This window comes from Oenanthe melanoleuca, chromosome 1, assembly GCF_029582105.1.
Source record: "Oenanthe melanoleuca isolate GR-GAL-2019-014 chromosome 1, OMel1.0, whole genome shotgun sequence".
Classification (NCBI taxonomy): Eukaryota; Metazoa; Chordata; class Aves; order Passeriformes; family Muscicapidae; genus Oenanthe; species Oenanthe melanoleuca.
In genome coordinates this window covers 108646190-108669150 of record NC_079333.1, presented here as the reverse complement: position 1 = coordinate 108669150, position 22961 = coordinate 108646190, and the positions used below count along the sequence as shown (strand labels likewise).

The following is a 22961-nucleotide window of genomic DNA, read 5'->3' as shown; positions in this document are numbered from 1 at the left end:
ACTGCCCTACAGAATTTCCCCACTACCTAAACATTTCCTGCTATGGAGAGCTTTCAAGCAAGAACAGAAGAATTTTTTTCTATCCTGAAGAATTCTGCCAAAACACCAGGTTTCAGTCTGATTTCATCTCCCAAGTGCCAGGGTTTTGTTTGCCACTTTTATTCAAGGTGTTTAGGAGCATTCTCACACCTCAGCATAAAGCCAGGTAATAAAAACTGAATTAAATATAATACAGGAACTGTTTTGAAACATTGCAAACTTCTGGGTGATCACACCAATACCAGAAATACATTCACAATTCCTTTAAGGGTCTGCATAATTTACTATTAAAGATATTTCTTGTTATCTGCTTTATTTATTATGAACCAAACACGTGAAAGAAAGAAAATGGTGCAGCCAACTTTCAAAACAACAGAATTCTCTGCTCAGATCACACATCAAACCAATGTTTGAATTAAAAGGATAGACAGAAATGGGGGGGAAAAACCCATCAGAGCTTCAGGATTGGTTCCAAAATCCAGTTCCAAAATCCAGCAGCATTTCAGGCAAGATCTGCTCATCTGTCATTACCTGAACTGATATTTAAATCAATTTCAGACAGTTCTGTGAAGAAAAATGCTGTTCAAAAATATCCACTGAGCATCCAGTGCAAGTCAAAGTCACACCCAGCAGAGAACAGAATTACCTGGGAGCAAATTAATATTTTAACACATTTTCTTAAACAAAATGTTAAATTAAAGAGTACAGCTCAGAACTGCACCTCAATCCTAGTTAATACTTTAAATAAACTGCTGAAATTGTTACCAACTTCCAGAGAATTTCTGAGATGCTTTAAAACCTTTTACTTTCCTCTATAAATCACATGCTCTGCCTAAGAGATCTTTTATTATTCCTACCATTGCCCAAATGTTGGTGTTTTAAAGTGGATTAATTCAGTTTGCCCTGGCAAATCCAGCTGAAGCAGCCTGTGATCCTGCCAATACCAGGAGAGGTTATTTTTCACTAGCAAGTTTTAAAGGCTTGAATTACTGCATTTTGTATCAATATATACATTAAAAAGGGCACGTGGAGCCATAAATAAACATCAGCAAAATTCTCTGTGGATGGAAAAGGGCAGAGAATGCTTTTTCTCTATCACAGACAAATCTTTGAAGAGCATCAAATATTAGAAAAATCTTTAGATCTCAAAATAAAGTAAAAAAGGTGAGTTCTTATTAGATACAGACAAAATTCCTGATCTGCATTTCCTCTTTTACATATAAAAGGAATACTTTAAGGTAAGACAGTCCCTTCAGGAGGAGAAAAAGGAGTTGCTTTTCATATCCAAGGTATTTTTCCTAAGATCACTCCAGAAGAAAGTCTTCCAAGCCACTTTTGTAGTGATGAAGTTAAAAGCAACAAAAATGAGTGGAAAAGTAAAAATCTACTGCAATTTATTCTACTTGTAAGGGAAAAAAAAATAATTCCAAAAGTCCTCTAGAGAAGAAACTGGAGTTTGCAAAAGTGCAGCATAACTGTCCTTGTCAGATGTAGATATTATTGTGAGTTTCACTGGTTGTCAGGAACTTCTTCAGAATCTTGGTGCTTTCAGAGGCATCCTGGGGAAAGGAAGAGAGGATCAGCATCACCCACAGTGCTGGGAACAAAGCAAGAGCCTCACTGGCCTCTGGTCCCATTTTCATTTCTCTGAACATCACTTTTATTAAAATATTAACTGTGAGCAAAACTCAGGTCTTCTGAATGAAGTTATCCACAGGAATCTGCAGTTCAGCAATAAAATGGGATTTATTATTTTGCATTCCTGCTTGCTTGGACATGAGGAGAAGAGTCTGCATTTGTCATTGTTCACCTTCAGAGTTTAAATATTTATGTCTTACTCAGACTTACTCAGCAGAACAGAATGAGCTGTACTGAAAACTGATTTTAGAACTGAAATAAACACCTCGGTACACACAGACCTCTTTGGCATTAAAATCTGGGTTCAAAGTGTTTTCAACCAACTAAAATGCAATGAAAAACATTTCAGAGAGAGTAAAACATTCATTTTAGGGGCTGCAGTGGGAATTTATGGGAGCAATGGGATTTAGTGGGAGGGTGGTGAGGCCCTGGCACAGAGAAATTGTGGCTGCACCATCCCTGGAAGTGTTCAAGGCCAGGCTGGATTTCACAGCTGCTGGATTAGTGTAAAAATTCCTTCAGAAATTTGGTCTTTTAGCTCCAAAAAGAAGTTACAGTTCAAAATGGGTATTTTAAAAAGCTTTCCTGTCTGCCAGCAAGGAAAGCAGATACAGAGCTAGAACAGAGCCATCTGGTATAAGAATATAAAAAGTAAAAATAAAATAAAAAATGCAACAAAAAGTTTAAAAGTTTTAAATGAGGTAACTCCAAAGGAAACTGCAGCTTACACCAGCACAAGAAATCTCTCTCTGATATATCCATACCATCAGAAGAGCCTGAAAATTCAAAATGAAGTTTTGAAGGGAGCTGCAGATTCATTATTTCTAAGCCACACAGATGTCACAGCAGGTACAAGCACTGTCATTAAAATCTGTATTTTTCTGCCTTTTCAGATGAAATCCTCACAGGGGAACAAAAACAGCAGATTGCAAGAGATGAAGATAGACAAAAATAAATATGGAATTTTACCTTGGCTAAACTCTTCATGACTTTAGAAGAAAGCAGAGGCTTGAAGGCTTCAATGGTAACTGTGTCCAGCTTGATGACATCAGTGTAGCACTGATACAGCACTGCAGGGATCTGCCACACCTGGCAGTAACTCAGAACTGGGCACAGGGCAAAAGAAAATCTCTGTTAAATTCAGCAGAAAAGCAATCTGAGTCCTGTGTATAAAAATCAGAATTTTAAACCCATGGAAGTTTAAACACCAGCTCAGGATCCTGACTGCTGGAGCAGCCACTCCTCATCCCCCAGCTACACAAGGAAATAAACCACCAAAAATGAGTTAAATGCAGGTGATTCTTCCTGGCACACACTTTACCTGGAAACTGTAGTATTGGTAAACAAAAATAATAGCAACATCTGCAAAAAAACCCAAATAAAAAACCCAAACAAAAAAAAACCCAAACATAAAAAGAAGTGTGAACAAGAGAAAATCACCCACTTTTGTCCTGCCAGACAAGCTTTTCCTCATGCTGCTACCATTAGGGATTGCAAAATGAAAAGCTCGAGGTTTTTACTAAATCACATAATAAAACTGAGCCTAATTTTTCCATGAGATTAATCAATAGCCCTGTGAAAGCTTCCTTACCTGTAATTTACAGAAAGGACCTTATAAGCTTTACCTTTGGATGCTCAGATGAAAATAATTCTTAATAAAACTAAGTAAAATCCCCAAAAATCCTACTGTACAACATGATTTGTAAGGCTACACTGAAGAATTTTCCAGTACTTCTGTCCCACACATAACAAGTAAAATAGTTTGTGGCTGGTTTGGAAAATTGTCCCTATTTTCCAGGGCAATGTGTAAGATGTGAATCTGTCAGTAATTAATTTTTAAAAAGCTGACTTGTCAGCCAGTTCCCACAATTAAGCAAAACTTCTAATTGCAGTGGGATGCTCCTCAGGGGGAATTTAAATAATTGCAATTGCAAAGTACCAGCAGCAGGAAGGTCCCTCACAATGTTGGGCTGCTCCAGCAGTGGGCAGCACACCTGCTCCTGGAATTCTTTGGTCTTCAAGGCCCTCAGGAATGGAGATACAAGTGTCAGAGTGGACTCCTGAGTTTTATAATCAGCTACAGGACACGTGGAAAGGATGGTTACTTGCAAGCCTTTCTTCTGCATGGAGCCAAAAACCTGAAATTGAAAAAATACATCAGAAAATTTTCTCTTCTCACAATAAAAGCAGAGAAACCTGAAAGATTCATTTCAATTTCAGTGCAAAGGGCACTTGAACTCAGGTAGGCAGGAACCACTTTGAATCACAGGCTGCAGGCAGAAATTTCTCTCCTGAGATGGAGATAAAAAACCTCAAAATAACAGCTGACATATTTACCAAGTCTAGTGATCTTCTGGAGAGGTTTCAGATTTTCAGCACTTTCTATTCAATATATTAAGATTTACTGCTTTAATTAATGGTGACTGTAGAAAGACAAAGGATTCCAAATAAAAACAAGCAGTTCACTGAGCTGCATAATATTTGAATTAAAATTGTGCTCCCCAGATGTCCTACAACATTTTAAGAGTCTTTATTTTAAATGTACAGATTTTATTTAATTCTATTCAAATTGAATTGAGAAAGAGAACCCTAAATTTTCTTTCTCAAGTTCAAAGAACAGAGTTTTGATGTACAAAACCTTCTGGCCATCTCAAAATATCAACAGAGAATTTGGAAACTGTGACAGAAACTTGCCTGTTTCTGTCTGTGCACCAATCCCAGGAGGGAAGCTGCCTCTGCCCTCACACCACTGTGACAGCAATCTGAAATATTCAGAATATTCAGAATCCCACAAATTTTGGGGTGGAATTCATGGCTGCAAAACTCCAACCTGTGTGTTCTCACTTGCCAGTGATCCCTTACAGAGAAAACACACCCAGATGTAAAGATCTGACTTTTGGAGACAGGAGATGCTCAATAAATCAGGATTTACACAGAGAACAGATCTGCAATTCACATTAAAAGCAAAAAGATTGCAGGACATTGTTTCTGCTCCACATTTAAAAATACCAACAACCACAAAGCCTAAAAATACTTGGTACAGCCACGCTCCTACTGCTCAGGAACACCCACACTGGAAATCACACATATCCACAAACTACTGGGGACCACAACAACCCCCCAGCCATCTTTATTCTAAAACCCCACTTTAAATGAAGTGCAGGAATGTGTGGAATACAGCAGAAGCAAAATGTTTGAGGTCTCAGGGTTTTTAAACTTCCAAATGAGCCATGATCTCCCAGCAAAGCTGTACTTATCTCTAAGCACAGCTTTAGAATCTGCTTGTCCATCAGCTCAGCAGAGGTTTAAAGGCAGGCAGGGAGGGAGGGAGCAGACAGACAGCAAGACAAAATAAGCCACACTTCCTCCAGGCAAAGCAGTGACCCAAATCCTTCAGGAAAATCAAGAGGAGGAACATTCACCTCTGGCTTTATCTCATTAAAATCAAAATGATGATAGTTGAAGGGAATTCACTGAGCCAGCAAAGCTCCTGTACCTGGATGATGCTGGGGTGAGGCCCTGGGAATGTTAAATCTGGGAATAAATGGGACAAATGCTGCTTGGGAGGCACATTCCCCTCCAGCTCCCCCTTGGCACAGGCACAGAACACACCCAGCAGCTGACAGCATCCACCAGGAGCTCCACAACTGGTTTGTCTGGTGATCCTTTGGCAGTTGCACAAATTGCTGATGGTTTGTTTTTTTTTTTTTTTTTAAGGAAAAAAATCTCCCAGAGGTGAAATGCAGCTGAAATAAGCCATGGGAAATGAAAACAAAGCAGGAAAAAGGTTTGGGAAGTGGTTAAGGGGGAACAAAAGTGAAACTGCCCAAAGGAGTGACTGCAGTCAGCTGGGAGGTTACAGCAGATACAGCTGGCAGCTTCTAGAAGGGGATTTCACAGATCCTGCAGAGAGTCAATTTATCTATTTTTGAGTATTTAATACAAGAAAACCACAGGGGAAAGTTATTTAACACTATCACACCTGAAGTATCAGAGAGGATCCCCACCCTTTGGATTTTATTACTTTGTTTATTTTCTTGCCAGTTTTACCTTCTCAAGCCACTGGAACTGTTGATCCTCAGCCACATAGCAACTACACTGGCACAATAAAACCTAAAAAAAAGTAAAAACTTGTGTAAGCAAGTGGTTTAAAGAGCACAGCAGCAGCTCATAATCACCTGTAAGGATGATGTGGCTGCAGACAATAACTTGTTCTGTTATTATGGGTTTCTTTGTTTCTCTGTTTCAATGAGGATTTTTTGCTCACAAATGCAGTGAAGTCACAAAGCTGTGACATCTTTGTGCTGAGCTCCACACAGAACTTCAGACAGTTTTAGTGAGAATTAACCCTTCAGATAATTTCTGAGATTGATCCATGGTCGTGCAGTGCCTTGTCTGGGGGTGGATGAAGGCTCTGTTTTTCAGAAAGCCAAAACACAGAGCAATTAATGCTCAAGTCACTTACTGTGGGATCTGATATCAGTCTGTAGAACAAACAGAAAGAGTCTGTGGGGAGGACATTTGTGGTGCTGGATGTTCTGCACCACTCATTCCACAGCTTCACTACTCCAACCACTTCCCAGCACACAGAATCCAGGATAAAAGATGAAAGGAAAGCTGCAGAGCCCATAAAAATACCGTTAATTTACAAAGAATAAAACCTTTGTTTTACAAATAAACAGCTGGACTAAATTAGATTATTCCTTTGCAATCTGAAGGAAGAACAACTCATTTTTATCAACTTAGATTTATTGACCAAATCTAAGAAACAGCAGCAATGTGAGTAGCCCCACTGTATCCAAATTATAAACATTAAGAGCTGTTCAACATGTACAGATCCCTAACATAAAAATCACTTGTTCTTAGGAATTATAGCATTACAATAAACTTCAACTTTTTTGGTATTAATTAAGGATGTGAAATATTAAGTCTCTAATACCCTCTGACATAGCAGATAAAGCAGATTAAAAACAAAAAAAAATCACTGAAGCAGCAAGGCAGAACTATTACACTGATTCTAGAAAACAGAAGCAAGAGTGTGGCAAAAATGTTCATAAATCATTTTGATTCCTGTCAAAAGCTACAGAAGAGAGATCCAAAATATCTATTACCATTTTTCAAGAAAAAATCTGAACAAAACCCAAACAAATCAGCAAAGTTAACTTTGAGAAAATCTAAATGTCACTTAAACGCAAGTAAGACTTCTCAGGTCTATTAGAACAAAACTTTTGCCAATTAATAAACAATCCCAGAGAGTTTACCAAACAAAAGCCAGGTAAAGGAAAAGAGGGATTGTTCAAACTAAAATCCCAAACTAAAACATTTCACTTTTGCTGTTTAACTGAAAACACATCCATTTTCAGGAGGAGTGATCAGCTGTAACAATAACTGTGTTTTACCTGTACGGAGGAACTTCAGCTCAGCTGCCTCCAGGTTTAACCTCTGCTCCTGGAGGAGCTGCACATTCAGTGAGCAGAGGGGCTTAAAGAAAGCTGGGGAGGGATTTTCACAAGGTAATGGGATGGCAGGACAAGGGGAATGACCTCAGCTCAAGGGGGGCAGGGCTGGATGGGATTTTGGGCAGGAATTGTTCCCTGGGATGGCGAGGAGGGGCTGGGATGGAATCCCAGAGCAGCTGTGGCTGCCCCTGGATCCCTGCAGTGCCCAAGGCCAGGCTGGACACTGGGGCAGAGCAGGGAATGTTCTGGCACATTTACACCCCAAACCCAGCCGGTTCTGCACGCACCCGCAGCGTTCCTCCCAATGGCCACGATGAACCTGGAGCACACCAAGGGCTCCTCGGCACAGCCGCCCGAGCGCCAGCTCCACAGGACATCGATCTCCCTGCCAAAGGAACACAGCGAGCTGGGAGGGACCCACAGGCACCGAGCAGAGCAATCCTGGCCCTGCCCAGCCCCCCAGAATCCAGCCTGGCCATCCCTGGCGGCTCCGGCAGCCTCAGGCCGTGCCCGCTCCCTGGGAGCCTGGGCAGTGCCCAGCACCTCTGGGGGAAGAACCTTTCCCCGATCTCCAGCCTGAGCCTCGTACCTTTTCTTCTCGATCTCCCTGCGGATCTCCCGGTCCTCAGGCGTCTCCTCCCGCGCCTCCTCCTCCTCGTCCAGGCCGGCCCGGGACGGCGCCACCACCACCTCACCGAAGAAGGTCGCCATGGCCGCCAGCGCGCCTGCGCGGCGCCGCCCGCCAGCCCTCGGCGGGCCCGTGAGGGACGGGCACGGCGGGGACAGAGAGTGACATCCCCGTGTGACAGGGACATCTCTGTGTGACAGAGACAGCCCCGTGTACCAGGGACATCTCCGTGTGCCAGAGACATCTCCGTGTGACAGGGATATCCCCGTGTGACAGGGACATCTCCGTGTGACAGAGACAGCCCCGTGTGCCAGGGACATCTCCGTGTGACAGAGACAGCCCCGTGTACCAGGGACATCTCCGTGTGCCAGAGACAGCCCCGCCCGCCAGCCCTCAGCGGGCCGGGAGGGACGGGCACGGCGGGGACAGAGAGAGTGACATCTCCGTGTGACAGGGACATCCTCGTGTGCCAGAGACATCTCCTTGTCCCAGCGACAGCCCCGCCCGCCAGCCCTCGGCGGGCCCGTGAGGCGGCGGGGGAGGGACGGCAGCATTCCCGTGTGGCAGGGACATCCTCGTGGGACAGGGACATCTCCGTGTGACAGGGACATCCTCTTGTGACAGGGACATCCTCGCCTTCCAGCGACTCTCCGAGTCCCACGGCAGCCCCACGTCCCGCGGCACTGCCCTCGGCATCCCGAGCTTCAGCCCCAAGGGCCGCAGCCAGACGGCTCCGGAGCGTTCGCACAGGTGGTGACCCCAAACCTCCCTGGATAACTTCTCCCCAGGATTAGCTATCCTGCCAGTGAAGAAAATCATTCAAATATCGCATTTAAAGCTCCCCTGCCTGAACTCGGTGCGGTTTTGTCCTGTCCCTGCCCCTCCTGTCAGGGAGTTGTGCAGAGCCACAAGGTCCCCCCTGAGCCTCCTTTTCTCCAGCCTGAGCCCCTTCCCAGCTCCCTCAGCCCCTTCCCCAGCTCTGGCCCTGCCCTGGACACCTCCAGCCCCTCCAGGGCTCTCCTGCAGGAGCCACAGCTGGACACAGCCCTCGAGGGGCTCTCAGTGCCAGCACAGAGGGACAATCCCTGCCCTGCTCCTGCTGGACACACAATTCCTGAGCCAGCCCAGCTGCCAGGGGCCTCCTGCCCACCTGGGCACCCCTGGGCTCGTGTCCAGCCCTGGCACCAGCACCCCCAGGGATTTTCCTGCCCCTCTGCCCAGCCTGCAGCTCCAGGGGCTGGTGTGGCCTTGGCTGAAGGAAATAAGAGCACAGTGACATTCCAGGTGTATGTACAGCTTTACTTTGGTCCACTAACACATGTACATCATCAAAGCCTTTAACACGAAGAATCTGATTCCTTGACGATTCTGTCCTGCACTTTATTATTTCTCTCTGTTCATGCTGCCTGATCACCATCACAGATTCAGGTCCTGCTTTAAAACAGAGCAAAACAACCCCCAAAAGTCACATTAAATCAAGATCCTACTTTTAAAGGTCTACTACTTTACTTCCCTGAGTACAGCTAGACCAAACCAAAAATGCTCATTTAAAGGTGAAAGGGCACCTAGTTCTGTAAGAGACAGCATGCTCCTTTAATAAATTAAAAATAAATAAACTCCTAAAGGGTGAATGACTCAAATACCTTTCCAGTTTAATAATTTCTCTTGTCACTGTGTATGTGTATCAAATTAGGAAAGACAGACCAGGACATGCTTTGCTTAGAAAGTAAGTATTAGGGTTCCTAAGGTAGTGATTCCCTCTGGGATCTACAGCTCCTGAAGTCAGAACCTTCTCCAGCTTTCAGGGATCACCATGAACCTGTATGTGCAGTGACAGAATACAGCATCTGAAAGAAAACCAGCTTTGTAAATCTAAGCCTAGACTGGATTACAAACCAACCAGCCAAATTTCAGCTGTTCAAACTGAAAATTAATAAAAACTCTGATGTTCAATTCAGTTATTCCCAAACTGGAGGTTGTACTCCAGATAACACTGAGAGTAAGCAGCTGCTAAACAATGAAGTTTATGGAAAATAGAAAAAAAAGTGTACTTACTACCTTACAACAAAGTTTGCTCCTCAAAGAAAACACAAAGCCACCTTCAAGTTTCATTACTAAACATAACTGTGTTTGTATTTCAAGAAACCAAATAAAGAATCCAGATAAACATTCATCTTGAATTTCCAAAATTCTGCTGCATCCTATTGAAGATTATGCTCTAAATAAAACTTCCTGGGGCAAGAATGATTTAAATTATTTTTGGACTTCACATGGAAGTTTTAAGGAAGAAAAAAAAGATTATTTTTCTATGCTGAGATAGTATCTGGGATAACAAAAGTGATGGTAGGTGCAGACAATGCCAGTGAGGGTATTGGAGAAGTGGCTCTCACTGATGCCAGCTCCCTTTTCAGTGATGCATTTCCATTTGTACAAGGAGTTCTGTCATTCACTAGGACTGTGCAGCTGCTTTATTTTTACCCCCAAACCCTTCCACATCCCACTGCTGGAAAACCAATTCCCAACCTTGCTATTTCAGTTCAAATGGGCTAGGTTAGGATCCATCTGATTTTCTGCCACACCTTTTACTCAATGATGAAATCAGGAATGAGCAAGTTCTCCTAAGTGTGAGAAAGGGAAGCTGCAGAGCAGAGGAGGAACCCTGGGTGGGGAAGGAGCAGAGATTCCCTGGGCTGGGGCAGCCACTGTGTGGGGCTCTCACCAGCACAATTCCTGGGAAAACTAAGAATTTAGAGCTGATGTGTGTTTTTGTCCTTGCTTTGTTTTCAACCAGGGACTTCCACCTATTTTCCTGGAGAAAGTTTCTTTCTTGTCAACAAGAGCCACCCTCAAGCATTGTGAAAACAGGAGATATGATGCAATGCTCAGAAACTGGTAAGGTTTAATCAATGGGAAATCCAACATTCAAACACTTTAAATATGGAGGAACAACAGAAATGTAGCAAAAAAAAAAGTCTGGAATGTCAGAATCCTGCACCTCAAGCTTTCCACGCATAAAGAAAACAGAACAAGTGTTTTGTTTGTTTTTCTATTTTATAAAGAAAACACACAAAAACCCTTTAGGCCCAAGAATTCACCTGCATTTCATAATCTTAAAGTTTACAGTATAGAAGTCACATTAATGATGTACTACCTGTCAGCAGAACCTCTGTTCACCTCTGGAACTGGCAAATAAACTTCTTCACTGGTAACTGCATATCAGCAATGCAAGTACAGAACCTTTAACACCTGCACTGAGCCAAGCTGTGAAGTTCTCAGCCTTTTCATTCCTCTTTGGATGCAATGCCTGCATCCACCAGGTTTTTAGAGTGTGTACTATTATTTAGAAGCCTGTTACTATTGTAGATGATTTCATACAGCATTAGAGATGTTTGAAATCTGTTCTTGAATGTTGCATGACCTAGGTAGTATTTCATTGCAGCACCCATAACAATAATACTCAACATACTGCTATTAACCTGTTTGCAGTGTTTCAACATTTTTTAACTCTTGTTTATATGTAATAAAATACCAGTAAAGACAAAAAATTGCCCCTATAATGAGGCACATTTTGGCATCTGTGCTAAATGCTGCTACATGGGCAGGCAAGTGCAAGTCAAAATATGAAAAAGGAGAAAGTCATCATCTAATCACATTCATAACTTTTTCATAGAAAAATATAAATATATTCCCTGAAATGTAGGACAAAGAAGAGCCAGCACCCATCAGGAGTTCTAGTGCTATTATCATTAAAAAAAAAAAAAAAACCAAAAGGGGGAAAAAAAAAAAAGAAAAAAAAAAACCCAAAAGCAAGAGATGGGCTGGCTTTCCTTTTGCGTTAAGGTCACGTCTCAGCCGCCTCGTCGAGCGCTCTGTCGTCGTCGTCGTCGCCGTCGTGGTAGCGCACGGTGCGCCGGCCGCCGCTGCGCGTGCGGATCTTGGAGCGGCGCCGGCCGCGGCCCCGGCCCAGCTGCAGCTCCTCCCAGTCCTGCTCCTGGCTGCCCTTCCGCCGCTTCCTGCGCTGCGGCCGCCGCGACGGCTTCAGCGCCTCGCAGCTGACGGGCTCTCTCCCGGAGCCCTTGCATTTCCTCTTGCGCTTCCTGCTGCCCGCGGCGTCGCTGCAGACGGTGCTGTCGCTCCCAGAGTCCGAGGAGAAACACGGGAAGGTGGCTTTGGAGCTTCCTGCAGTCCCAGGTGCTTCCACATCCTCACAGACAGAGCTTTTCTCCTCTTTCCCCATTCCCATTGCGGATTCTGTTGTTTCTTTGGAGCCACACAGCGGTTTTAATCTCTTGAAAGAAGCTCTGGGTTTTTTATTTGCTGCTACTCTGGTACTTTTAGTTTCAAGTTTAGCTAAGTCAGAATCTAGCTCCTCCTCGGAGTTACTCGTACAATGGTTGTGCGGCTGAAGCCGCCTAGAAACCCCCCAGTTCCCCCCATTTTCTACCCTGTGGTTTGTGGAATTCTCCTCCGAGGAGTCGTAGTCAAAGTGATTCAGAGCTGCAGCACAGAGGGCTTCGTGTGGCTGTGTGTGGTTATCACTCTGCTTCTGAGTCTCTGTCTCCGAGTCAGTCCTTTCATTCTCAGACTCAATAATGTATTTCCTTTTAGAAACAGAAGGCTCAGGGCAGGAGGGTTTTTTCCTGCCTGCAGCCTGCTCACTCTCCTGTTCAGACCTGGAACAAGGCTCCAGCTCCGAGCTGTCAAACAGCTTCTTCCTGCAGGCTGAGGACACGCTGCCCTGGAGCTGCCTGCGGTTCTTCCTGACTGGGTAAACACTTTCTGAGCTGGACAGCTCCTCCTTTGCATCGCTCATGATCTTGATCTTGCTGGCTGCCAGCGTGGCGCACCTGCGGGGGTTCTTCCTCTCGCCCACGCTGGACACCCTGATGTGCTTCTTGTAGTTGATGATGCACGTCCTGCTCCGCAGCACTTTGGCATTCTGGCCAGCCTCCTCTGATGTCTGCTCTGCAAAAGGAAGAGTTCAAAGTTTTTTTTAATGTCTTACATTCCTGAAATCATTAGCTTATTCTGGCCAAACGCTGCCATCTTTAATGAAATATTTAATTTTATTTTGATTTCAACTGTTAAGTGCAATTTATCTCAATTCTTTACTAAAAATACCATCAGTATTCCAGAGACACTTGTAACTCTTGAGATTGTCACTTTCAAACCTTTTCTTCTTTAGCATCACCCTGTTAATTAGCTCAGAAATTACACATTCCCTCACTTACCAAACAACCGCTGTCATAGTATTAATACTTGTATCATTAAAAGTTCTATTTTTCTTACTAGGATAAAACTTGCAACATTATTTACACATTTTAGACCTTTTTATCCTAAAAAAGAAACGATAATATTTCATGTGGATGCAAGTTTCACAATTTTAGATGGTTTCAGGTGGAGTACACTGACACCCTTCAGCTCCTTAGTGACTTTAACACTCAGATTGCTGCAATCTTCCATTCAATGTTTTTTAAATTAACATAGAACTTGCTTATGTTTTGTTTTAAAACAAATATTCAATGTGTAAATCATATACTATGAAGATCAGTGTTTCCCTTCTAAATAAAACAGTTCATACATATGAATAAAAAAAACCAGTTCTTGAAGTAAATTTTAAAAAAATAAACTAAGAGGAGGAAATGATGAGACATGAATTCCAATGTCCAGCTTGAGTACCAATATTAACAATACCTTCATATACCAAATCTGGTCCTTTTTTAAATGTAGATCCTTTCATGTAATACTCCAGTGTATTCCTATTTTTATGTTTTCAAAGGACACTTAATTTCCTTTCCTTGTTAAGAGTTTCCAGAAATGATACATGAATATTACTACTTGTATTGTGTGATTTTATGGCCAAAGCACAAACACATTTCTGCTGCACACTGCAAAACGCTGTATAAAAGTGAATTAATTCACAGACTAAAAAGAAGAACAATTAGATCTTACATTATACACTGTCCTCCAATATTATTAAGTAGCTGGAACACAAGGCTAAAGAATAACAAGTCCAGCCTTTCTGCAACACTGCCAGAATATTAAAATTATACTTTGTACACAATACCTTAAATTTGGAACAAATCTATAATAAAATGTATTGAAATTCCCCACTGAACATAAAGAATTAAAAGCTGCAAAGCTACAACCAGATGGCACAGGCAGAAAGAGGGAGCATTAAACCAAGTACCCCCAGAAACTGAAGAGCTTTTAAAGGACACAAAGATGTGAAAGTCTGGTTCTTCAGGGTGTGCTGGAGTTCAGGCACCCAAAACCCAAACTCTAAACCTGGAATGCTGGGCAGGAAAAATCCAGTCTTAGCTTCAACCAGCTTAGCTGCAGAGGGCACTGCAGCCCACAAGGTATTGGCACAATTTATCTGAAAACTGCTTTCAATCTTTTCTGATCTATAAAATCCCATGCTAAACACTATATGCCTATAATATATATTATATATAACATAATATACATTACAGAACTACATATAGACTGTTTAACATATCAAAATAGATTATATGTTATTTATATTATATATATTTAAAAAATAACCAAAGCAAAGTTTCCACTTAAATTGTTTAGCTGACTGATTGAGCAGAGTGTATATACACATATATAGTTACAGTTATATACATATAAAATATATATATTTATTTGAAAAAAAGAAACTCTCCCAGTATGCCCCGACATATATCTTGGGACAAAACAAGTAAATAAATATTCCTTGTGGAAAACTATCAAGACAGAGTCATCTTAACAGACAAAAATTTTCTTAAAATTCTTACAGCACATTGACAGGTTGGGAAGTATTACAGCAGACACCAACCTCTAAACAGTCTTTCAAATTCCAAATCAGGACCAACTCCCTAATTACTTGAAGGCACAATGTACATGACCTGGTTTAATAAACATCAGCATCATTCTCATAAGCTTTAAAAAAAAACCCAAACCAAACCAACTCTCTAAATCATGATCAGCCAGCACACAAAGATCTGAGTCACAGAAAAAATTACAGAATAAAATCCAAAAATAAAAGAATTTAAGCTTCTGAAACAAATGGAATATAAATCTTACTCCTGCCAAGTGCCTCTGTTAAGGACTCTACACATCACTGACAGAATAAAATATCAAAGTCAAATAAATCAAGTTTCAGGTTCCTGTGCACACCATGGATGTGAGAATAATTTAAATACCTTTCCATCAAATTATTTTTGAAAAGCTATCAATAAAGTTACTTCAAACTGAAAATAACAGTTGTAAATCTGCTGTAGCACAGAAAATCTCAACAGAAAATTAAGGCAAGGTAACAGAACTGCAAACCAGTTCCCAAAATCCTCAAAACAAAGAACTGGACAAAGAGAGAACACACTGCTCTCTCGGAGATTTTCTCTGTCATCGACTCAGTATTAAGAAACAGATAAATTAATTTTTAAAAATGTTACCTTTCCTAACGATTTTTGTCTTTCCTTTCCTCTTCCTCATCTTTGCTTTTGCAGAAGTTTCACAGTAATTGCTGTTATTGGAATCACTCTCTGAGTCCGAATCAGAAGAGTGATGGAAGCTGGAGGCAGCTCCAGATTTGGAACTCCTCACAATCCTAGTGGGCACCAAACTGTCCCACACACAGCTCTCCTCCTCCTCTCTGGCTTCTGCTTCAGATTCTGCTGTGTCCTCTAAATCACTCAAGACTTTTGCTTTTTTTAAAGGAGGGGACAGCTGCAGCCCAGAGGCTTTCCTGCCATTCCACCTGTCCGACTCAGAGTCCACCTCATCCTCAGAATTGCTCACTGCAGGCTTGTGATGTGCAGGTGTTGACTGGTCAGAAACCTTTTGGCTGCTCCCATCCTCAGAATTATGGCTTTTGGAGTCCTCCTCTGAGAAGTCCAAGGTGGGACTTTTCACTTTGGGAGACACAGAGCAGACAGGGCCGCGGAGCTGTTTGTATCCATTGCTCTGCCAGCTCTTTTGCTTGCTCTGCGTGTCGGGCTCAGAATCTGAGCTCCCATTCTCAGAATCACTGACGAATTTCCTTCGTGGAACAGAGCAGCCAGTCTGAGAGAGAGTTTTCCTCTTGGTGAGCTGCTCTTGTACTTCTTTGTCACTCTCAGACTTGAGGCCTGCCTCATCCTCGGATCCCTCCAGCAGCATTCTCCTGGCAGCGGCCGAGGCGTTGCGGTGCGGCAGCTTCCTGTTCCTGCAGATGCCGATGCTCTCTGAGCTCGACACCTCCTCCTCCACATCACTCATCAGCCTCAGCTTGTTGGCAGCCACAGCTGCACTCCTGCGGGGGGTTTTCCTGTGCCTGCCCTTGCTGTTGCTGAGGGGCTCAGATGTCACTGCTGAAGTATTTTCAGAGTCACTGCCATACAGCTTTTTCCTGACTGCTTTCCTTGTGTTCCCGTTCTCCTGAAGAAGTGTTCCTGTCAAGGAAAGCAGGGATTATTATCTTAAATATGAAATAGCAGCTTTGAAGTCTTGTCAAAACTGGGACAGGTTCAGCCCACAGACATGATGCATGAAATATATTCCCAGTGACAGTCAAGTGTATTTTGAATTTCAGACTCATTCTGGTTTTGTGACAATTAGAACTTTAAGAAATGCTGCTTTTTTTCTTAAGGTATGTTGCAAGTCATTCCCTCTCATCAAGCTCTTGGTTTCTGCCCTCTTCCCCTAGTCAGGAAAAGACTGTGTAAGACTAGTCATGAAAAGTATGTGTAAAAGTATGTTTCTAATTGGTGCTAATTTTGAAGCTCTCAAATACTACACTCAACTTTTAAAGTGCAGTATCTGAGAGCTTCAAAATTAGCACCAATAAAAAAAAAAAATCAGTATCTTACACATACAACCATTTAAAAAACACACTAACTCAACTCAGTTATTTTTATTAATATAAATACAGAAGTATAAAAAGATGCATTTGTCTTGCTGTTGACAAGGAAGTCCTGCCACCCTACCTGTCTGTTTCCTCTGAGCAGCTCGGTTCCGAGTCAGCCTGCGGCTGCTGCTCCTCCTGCACACCCCGTTGTGCAGGGGAGAGGACACAGGAGCCCCAGAACAGCCTTTGCTGTCTTCTGAGCTGCTTGAGGAGGATGAAGATGAAGAGGAAGTAGATGAAGAAACCCCACAACCTTCTATTTCACTCTCTGTTGCAAAAATAAAGCAATTGGCAGTTAGAATTCTAAACAGTTTCAAGTTAAGAGTTACACCTTGCTGATCCTGGAATCTTGAGAATTTCCTCATATTAACTTAAAATGCATTCTCATGCCTGAATGTCTTATAGGGATCAAACTGATGCCCCAACAAAACCCATATTCATATAGTGATCTGTGACAGGAAGCCTCTTTAATCTGTATTTAAGTTTCAATTAAAATAAAACAACTCTTTGAAAAGCATGTTTAAAAAAACCCCAAAACACATGACATTTTTTAACACATTTTACCAGAACTTGCATTCTTATTCTTTGAAATAAGCTGAATTTTTGTCAAGGTGAGATGCAGGGGAAAAGACAGGAAAGCTTTAAAGTCTCAGGGAACTTCTGTCATTTGCTGATTGGGGATAACAAGTTTAATATAACATACATACACATATATATATATATATAGTATCAATTATCAAATACTCTACATGCTTTCCTGTTGACAGATTTCTTCATTAATAAAAGCAAACTTACTGTATTCTACATAAAAATATAATAAATATAATAAATATATATAACATAATTTTTTTTATAACCATCACTGTAAATAATGTGTCCAAAACCCAGTAAAACACAAAACTCTGCATCACACAAAACCCCTAAACCTTGTGTAAAAAATTCCATATTAAAAACACAAAGCTCATTTAACAACTCAGAATGCAAATTTCAGCAACTCTGAACTCTGACCTGATGATAAAGCAGAACAGTTGGTTAGTGTTGTGGATCTGGCCTTCCCATTCCTCTCAAAGGATGCCAGGCAGGCAGAATCTGAGGATTCTCCCGAGGAACTCTGGTTGTAGGAGCCAGTGTTGGGTTTATGGCTTGTGACACAGGCAGCTCTGCTTGAGGTAGGCTGAGGAACAGAATCTTCCTGCTCAAATTCAAGTTTGGCCTGAGACTTTAATGGTTTCTGCTTCAGATTTCTAGTGAGAGGGAAAGCAATTATGTATTTTAACAACATTTAATGTGATTTTGTATTTCTGAGGGTATTTTATGAGCTAATGTGGTATGGGACAATTTTAACTCTGGCAAGGATAAACATTAAGTACTTTCATTAAAATAACAGTCTGCACTCCTAGGGAAGTCATACAAGAGGAGACAACATTTCTCTGCTCTGAGAAACAGAATTTAATGGTGGATACTCTCCAGACAATTCATGTTCTTTTATTTTCACTGCAGCAGCAGCCTCAATTCCTGTTGGATTCCCAGCCTCTGCTTAATTGCACAGGAGCCTCCAACTAAATTATTCCAGAGTAAACTGGGTTCCCAACACACACAGCAGGTGGAACCTTACAGACAGTTTAAAATAAAGAAAACTTCACTAATTTGATCCTTCCTTACTTCCACATGCCTGAGTGCTACTTGCCATCCTGCTCAGTCCATTATTTTCACCTACAGAACTGTTTTGTCAGTTTTTTTTCCTTACACTGCAGGTTTTCAGACATTCATTCAGGTGTACAAGGTGTATAATTTCTGTTATCCCAAACCTCACTTCTGCTGTGCCCCATTGTGAACAGTCTCAAACAACTCTCCAGATATGAGCACAAATGAGATTCAAAAGACAATTTCTGCCTATCCTGGTGCGTTGGATATTTTAAAGTATGAAAGTAATTCCCTGAAATTAATTTTTTTCTTTTAATTAAAACTCTAACTCCTACCCTTTCCCTGCCAGAGAAGGAAGACAGAGCAGAAGGGAAAAGCTCAGTTTCAGTAATTTACCACATTTAGCTTTTGTATTTTGTCCCACTTTGTCCCACATGCAAATTAAGAGCAAGAGTTAATCATGTCAAACAGCAATTGTGTCAAAAGCTTGTTTGCCTTCAGAAGACAAAAGGCAAATCTGGCTCCCAACTGAATGCAACAGCAAGTGACAATTTCTAAAAATTCCACAGAACTGACTTTATGTAACAAAACACATAATTTATGCAGATTTTCATCTCTGTAATATATCCAGCAAGTAAATATTTGTTTAATTCCTCATTATTTTAGTTAAATATTGATGCTCTGATTCAAATATTAAAGAAAAACTTTTCTACTCTTCTGTCACCTTGCACTTCTCAGTTTTTTACTACAAAAAAGCCAGTTTTTTAAAACATATTTTTCCTACTGCATGAAAATTATAAGAAGTCTCACTGGGGTTGCAAAGCATTTAAAAAACCCAAATGTTCCCATCTTCACAGACTAAATGTGAGTCATTATGAGACAGATCTTTACACCTTCATAATTTGATTACCTGAGCATTTTGGTGGGCTGCTGCACTGAGCTTTGATTATTAAATCTTCTGGTGTACCTCTGGTTTCTCCGTAACTTCTCGTTCTGTTTCTGCCCATTTTTGAAATCTGAAACAATTCTTCGGATTTTCTCTTCAAACAGTGCTGACAATCTCAAGGTCATACTGTAAATCTAGGTAAGGAAGTGGCTTCTATTAAAAACAGAGCCTTTGATCCAAGGCTAATATTTGCAATATTAAAAACTGCACAGAAAGGCAATAGGAAAAGCACAGGCAGTCCTGTGTAACACCAAATAAACAGGAAATGAACATATTAAATGTTTTTGTTCTGTGTCTCCCCACTATCCACCCAACCAGCAGCTTTATCAAAAGTACTGATAAACAAATGCAAAATAAGATTTAATTTCATTAAGACATTCACAAAGCCTCAGACATTAACAGCTACCTTTGACTTTTTGTTTGGAGTATAAGATTTTGCATTGCTAAATATCAGTCTGATATCTTTGCACAGTTCCATTGGAGTGTCATAGTTCCCAGCTTCCAGAGTTTCCTTCACTGTACCAAAATCCATTGGAGTGTCTATAATATGTCTGTAATCCTATAAAAAACATATGAAAAAAAGATTTCTGTGGAAGTAAAAAAACCAAACCACTTTTGAATTTTATTTCTGTCATTTAGGAGTAGCTGAAATTACACAAGTTATCTTTGGCAGCAGTGGAAAGAGAATCACCACAGCAGAAAGCAACTTTTGCTGAGACAGGTTGACTTAAAATCTCCTTTTCATTATCTCATGAATTTTACTGTGAGAAACAACAGACCTAGTATAAAAAAACAGCCAAAAAAGCCCCAAAACACAGTGACCACACAAAAAGCCCATCAAAACATCTCAATCTTTCTTTCTCTCCCGATCATGTTTTTTTCAGAGAACCTCAAGATGTTTTTTAAACCTGAAGTGAGACTCAAACACAGAATGTGGAGTCATCAGGAGAAATTACGTGCTGTAAAGAAGTTTTTTTTCCTTTAAATTAAATTTGTTGGGTTTTTAGAGGAAAAAAAGAGACTGAGGGGGTAGTAAGATGAACAGCCAAAAGAGGGGGGAAAAAAGTCAAATTCACAGCTCAGGCTCAGTAAACAGATTTTAGACCTTCAAGAAACTCGTTTTAATTAAGAAAATACAGATTTTTCTAAAATAATTCCCTTACAAGACACAGTAAGACAGCAAGAAAAAAAATAATTAAGGTTATCAAGTACAACTTACAGGGTATTGATCCAAATCAACTGGCTGCCTGAAGGGTTCAGAATCCTCACACTGGAAAATTAAATTCACCAGTTCCATGCACTGCTTCTTCCAGCAGTTTTCATCATAGCCACTTTTCAGGGGTCTTCCTTTTTTTAAGCCCCGTCCCTTGAGGGAAAAAAAAATTTAGGAAAAACATTAATGGAATACAGCAAGCAAAAAATTCAGCCTGATTTGGGTTATAAAGTAAAGATTGGCCAACTCACTTTTCTTCTTCTGTATGAAGTTCTTGGAACACATTTCTCATCATCCTGCACAAAATAAAATCAATTATCTTAAAAGTGATGTAGGAAAATATAGGTGATGGAGGCTAGAAGTGTCATTAGATTTGAGACTGTGGTAAAATTAAATTTTCTTCTTAATTCTTTTAATAAGACAAAAGATGAGCATAAAAAATTACAACACATGATCTGGGAGACTTGGAAAGCAATATCCTAGATAAGAATAAGAATAAGAGCTGGAGTCTGAAATCTGCAGTGGTTTGGGAAAAGGAAAAACCACCATCAGAAATTGCAATTAAAAATTACCCAACAGCTTTGAACTTCAGTGACTAAATATTACCAGTAAAGCAATTCACTGATAATAAATTACATAAAACATGCATAAAAATTCCTAATATAGTCAATTTTTGTATTAGCTATGTAAATAACTCACAATATTTGAACATTGCTGGTATTTTCTTACCACCATAAATTACTGGAATTTTCCACAAAAAAACCCAACTTACCAGATCAGCATCATGACAATCTTGTTCATCATCTGTTGTGCTACATAATTCAAAAATGTTTGTACAGTCCTGGTCACTGCAATGCAATTAAATTTCTGTTAGTGGAAGAGCAAAAACAGAGCTGTTGTTTCCTAAATTAAACTCAGCCACAACCAAGTGCTCCATATAAAAGGGAAGACAGTAACTGAATATTAAATGGAATATAAAAATCAGGATTAGGGATTTGAAAGGGGCCTGTCCAGCTGCAGGAAGGCTGCCCATACTCATTTCAAACTAAACTTCTCAGTTTATTTTAAGCTTTAAATTATGTCAGACAAGCTACAACAGGAACTTCTACACAGGACAGCACAGAAATTACTTTTAACAGGCTGAGCTACTTAACTTACTCAAAGTCAAGTGACATTTTGGGACTGTAATACCAGGAAAAAGGTAAAATACCTCTAAGCTAAACATTTCAGTATTTAAGGTAGCACCCAGAATTATACACACTGAAAAGAGTCAAAGCAGGGCTCACCACAAAGGGATATTAATAAAGATGGTTTTACTCCCCACTGTTTAAAAGCATGAGGATTCAAGCAGTATTTAAATTAAAATGCCACTTACTTGATAAACTTTAGGAGCTGGGTGGTGATTTTTTTTGCAGCTCTGGCAATAGCACTCCCAGGCTCATTGAAGGTTCTGGCATTGCTTTCAATGTATCTGACTTCCCAAACCAATGCTGAAATTCTCCTTCAAATTAGAAAATACTGCACCTTTAATACTAAAGAAAAGCTTAAAACCAGCAAAAATTATCTCTGATTTTCTCTCCATGTTAGATTTAGATGTCCCTCTGTTTTATGTCCCTTTAGGGCAGTCTCAAACTTTTCCTTCACAGGGAAAACCCAAGAAAGCAAAAACAACACTGTACATCTTTCATCAATTATTTCCCAACTCATTATTGATAATTCATCCTTAGACAGTTTGTGATATAAACTCAGTTAATTCAGCTGGCCAAATAAGCACTAGTAATTGTCACTCCTAAATCATAAAAAAACACTGAAATCATCCTAAGGACTGTAGATTTTCTGGAATCTTGAAAAACACAAGCATTTTTAAAAGCTTACATTTGACTTATTCAAAAGGAGGGAGAATAATTTAATCACTACTCTAAATTATCACATTTCTTCTGGAAATATCAGAAGCTGCTTGTTACAAAGCCCTGAGAAATGGAACACAAGTTGAGTCATATCTGAGGAACTTTTAAGAAATACAAAGCACAAGCAATTAAAAAGAAGTGACAAGAGCTTTGTCCAGTTACATCTTTAAAGACATCCCAGCTACCATGTCCCTTTGTCTTCCCTTAAAGACCTTGCTTTGTGGCCAGCTGACCACTGAAAACAGTGCCCCTGTAAAATGACAGATTTGAGAAACTGCTACAAATTCAAATTATAAATTGATATTAATGAGCTGCCACAAACATTTAGTTTTATTTTTACAACTCGTTTTCCTAATTCCTTTATACCTGTGAAGCAGAGATAAAACAAGTCTGCAGCTCTTCACCTACAGAATTTCCAATTATTTCCCAAGACATTTTTTCCATCTTATGCAAGAGAAAAATCACTATTGATGTCTCTTCAATGTATTTACACACTGAATGCAGGTCCAGATGAAGAATATACTTAAAATTTATTTTCAAGCTATGACTGACCAGCACATCCAGCAAACCAGAGTTCTGTCATCATTACACTCTTCCCTCTTTCTCATCTGTAAG

General features: G+C 40.7%; 2 protein-coding genes across 2 annotated transcripts in view; both read right to left on the bottom strand.

Annotated features, from left to right (window-relative positions):
* Positions 1–209: 209 nt before the first annotated feature.
* Positions 210–8375, bottom strand: PSMG1 (proteasome assembly chaperone 1). Its single transcript, XM_056482065.1, has 7 exons — positions 7726–8375; positions 7424–7521; positions 6143–6294; positions 5728–5790; positions 3617–3815; positions 2647–2783; positions 210–1598 (listed from the first exon to the last, which is right to left on the bottom strand). Exons 1-7 carry the CDS (start codon positions 8373–8375, stop codon positions 1524–1526), a joined length of 1374 nt encoding a protein of 457 aa, XP_056338040.1. The 3' UTR covers positions 210–1523.
* A 1019-nt stretch (positions 8376–9394) lies between these two features.
* BRWD1 (bromodomain and WD repeat domain containing 1) overlaps positions 9395–22961 on the bottom strand; it is a 42961-nt gene continuing 29394 nt past the window's right edge. The window contains exons 32-41 of the mRNA XM_056482056.1: positions 21815–21940; positions 21212–21287; positions 20691–20735; positions 20446–20592; positions 19633–19785; positions 19191–19360; positions 17645–17880; positions 16716–16904; positions 15204–16181; positions 9395–12729 (exon numbers count right to left, since the gene is read on the bottom strand). Of these exons, the coding sequence (XP_056338031.1) occupies positions 11606–12729; positions 15204–16181; positions 16716–16904; positions 17645–17880; positions 19191–19360; positions 19633–19785; positions 20446–20592; positions 20691–20735; positions 21212–21287; positions 21815–21940 (3244 nt within the window). The 3' untranslated portion in view covers positions 9395–11605. The remainder of the gene's footprint in view (positions 12730–15203; positions 16182–16715; positions 16905–17644; positions 17881–19190; positions 19361–19632; positions 19786–20445; positions 20593–20690; positions 20736–21211; positions 21288–21814; positions 21941–22961) is intronic.

What these genes read in the sequence shown, in the direction of transcription:
- PSMG1 (XM_056482065.1), bottom strand. Translation starts at nt 8,375, where the DNA reads ATGTCCCTGTCACACGGAGATGTCCCTGTCCCACGAGGATGTCCCTGC. An exon ending in CATTGGGAGGAACGCTGCGG is followed by an intron (nt 6,295 to 7,423) that starts GTGCGTGCAGAA and finishes TGGGCTCTGCAG; the next exon opens with CTTTCCTTTCATCTTTTATC. An exon ending in AGTTCCAGTGGCTTGAGAAG is followed by an intron (nt 3,816 to 5,727) that starts GTAAAACTGGCA and finishes TTTCAATTTCAG; the next exon opens with GTTTTTGGCTCCATGCAGAA.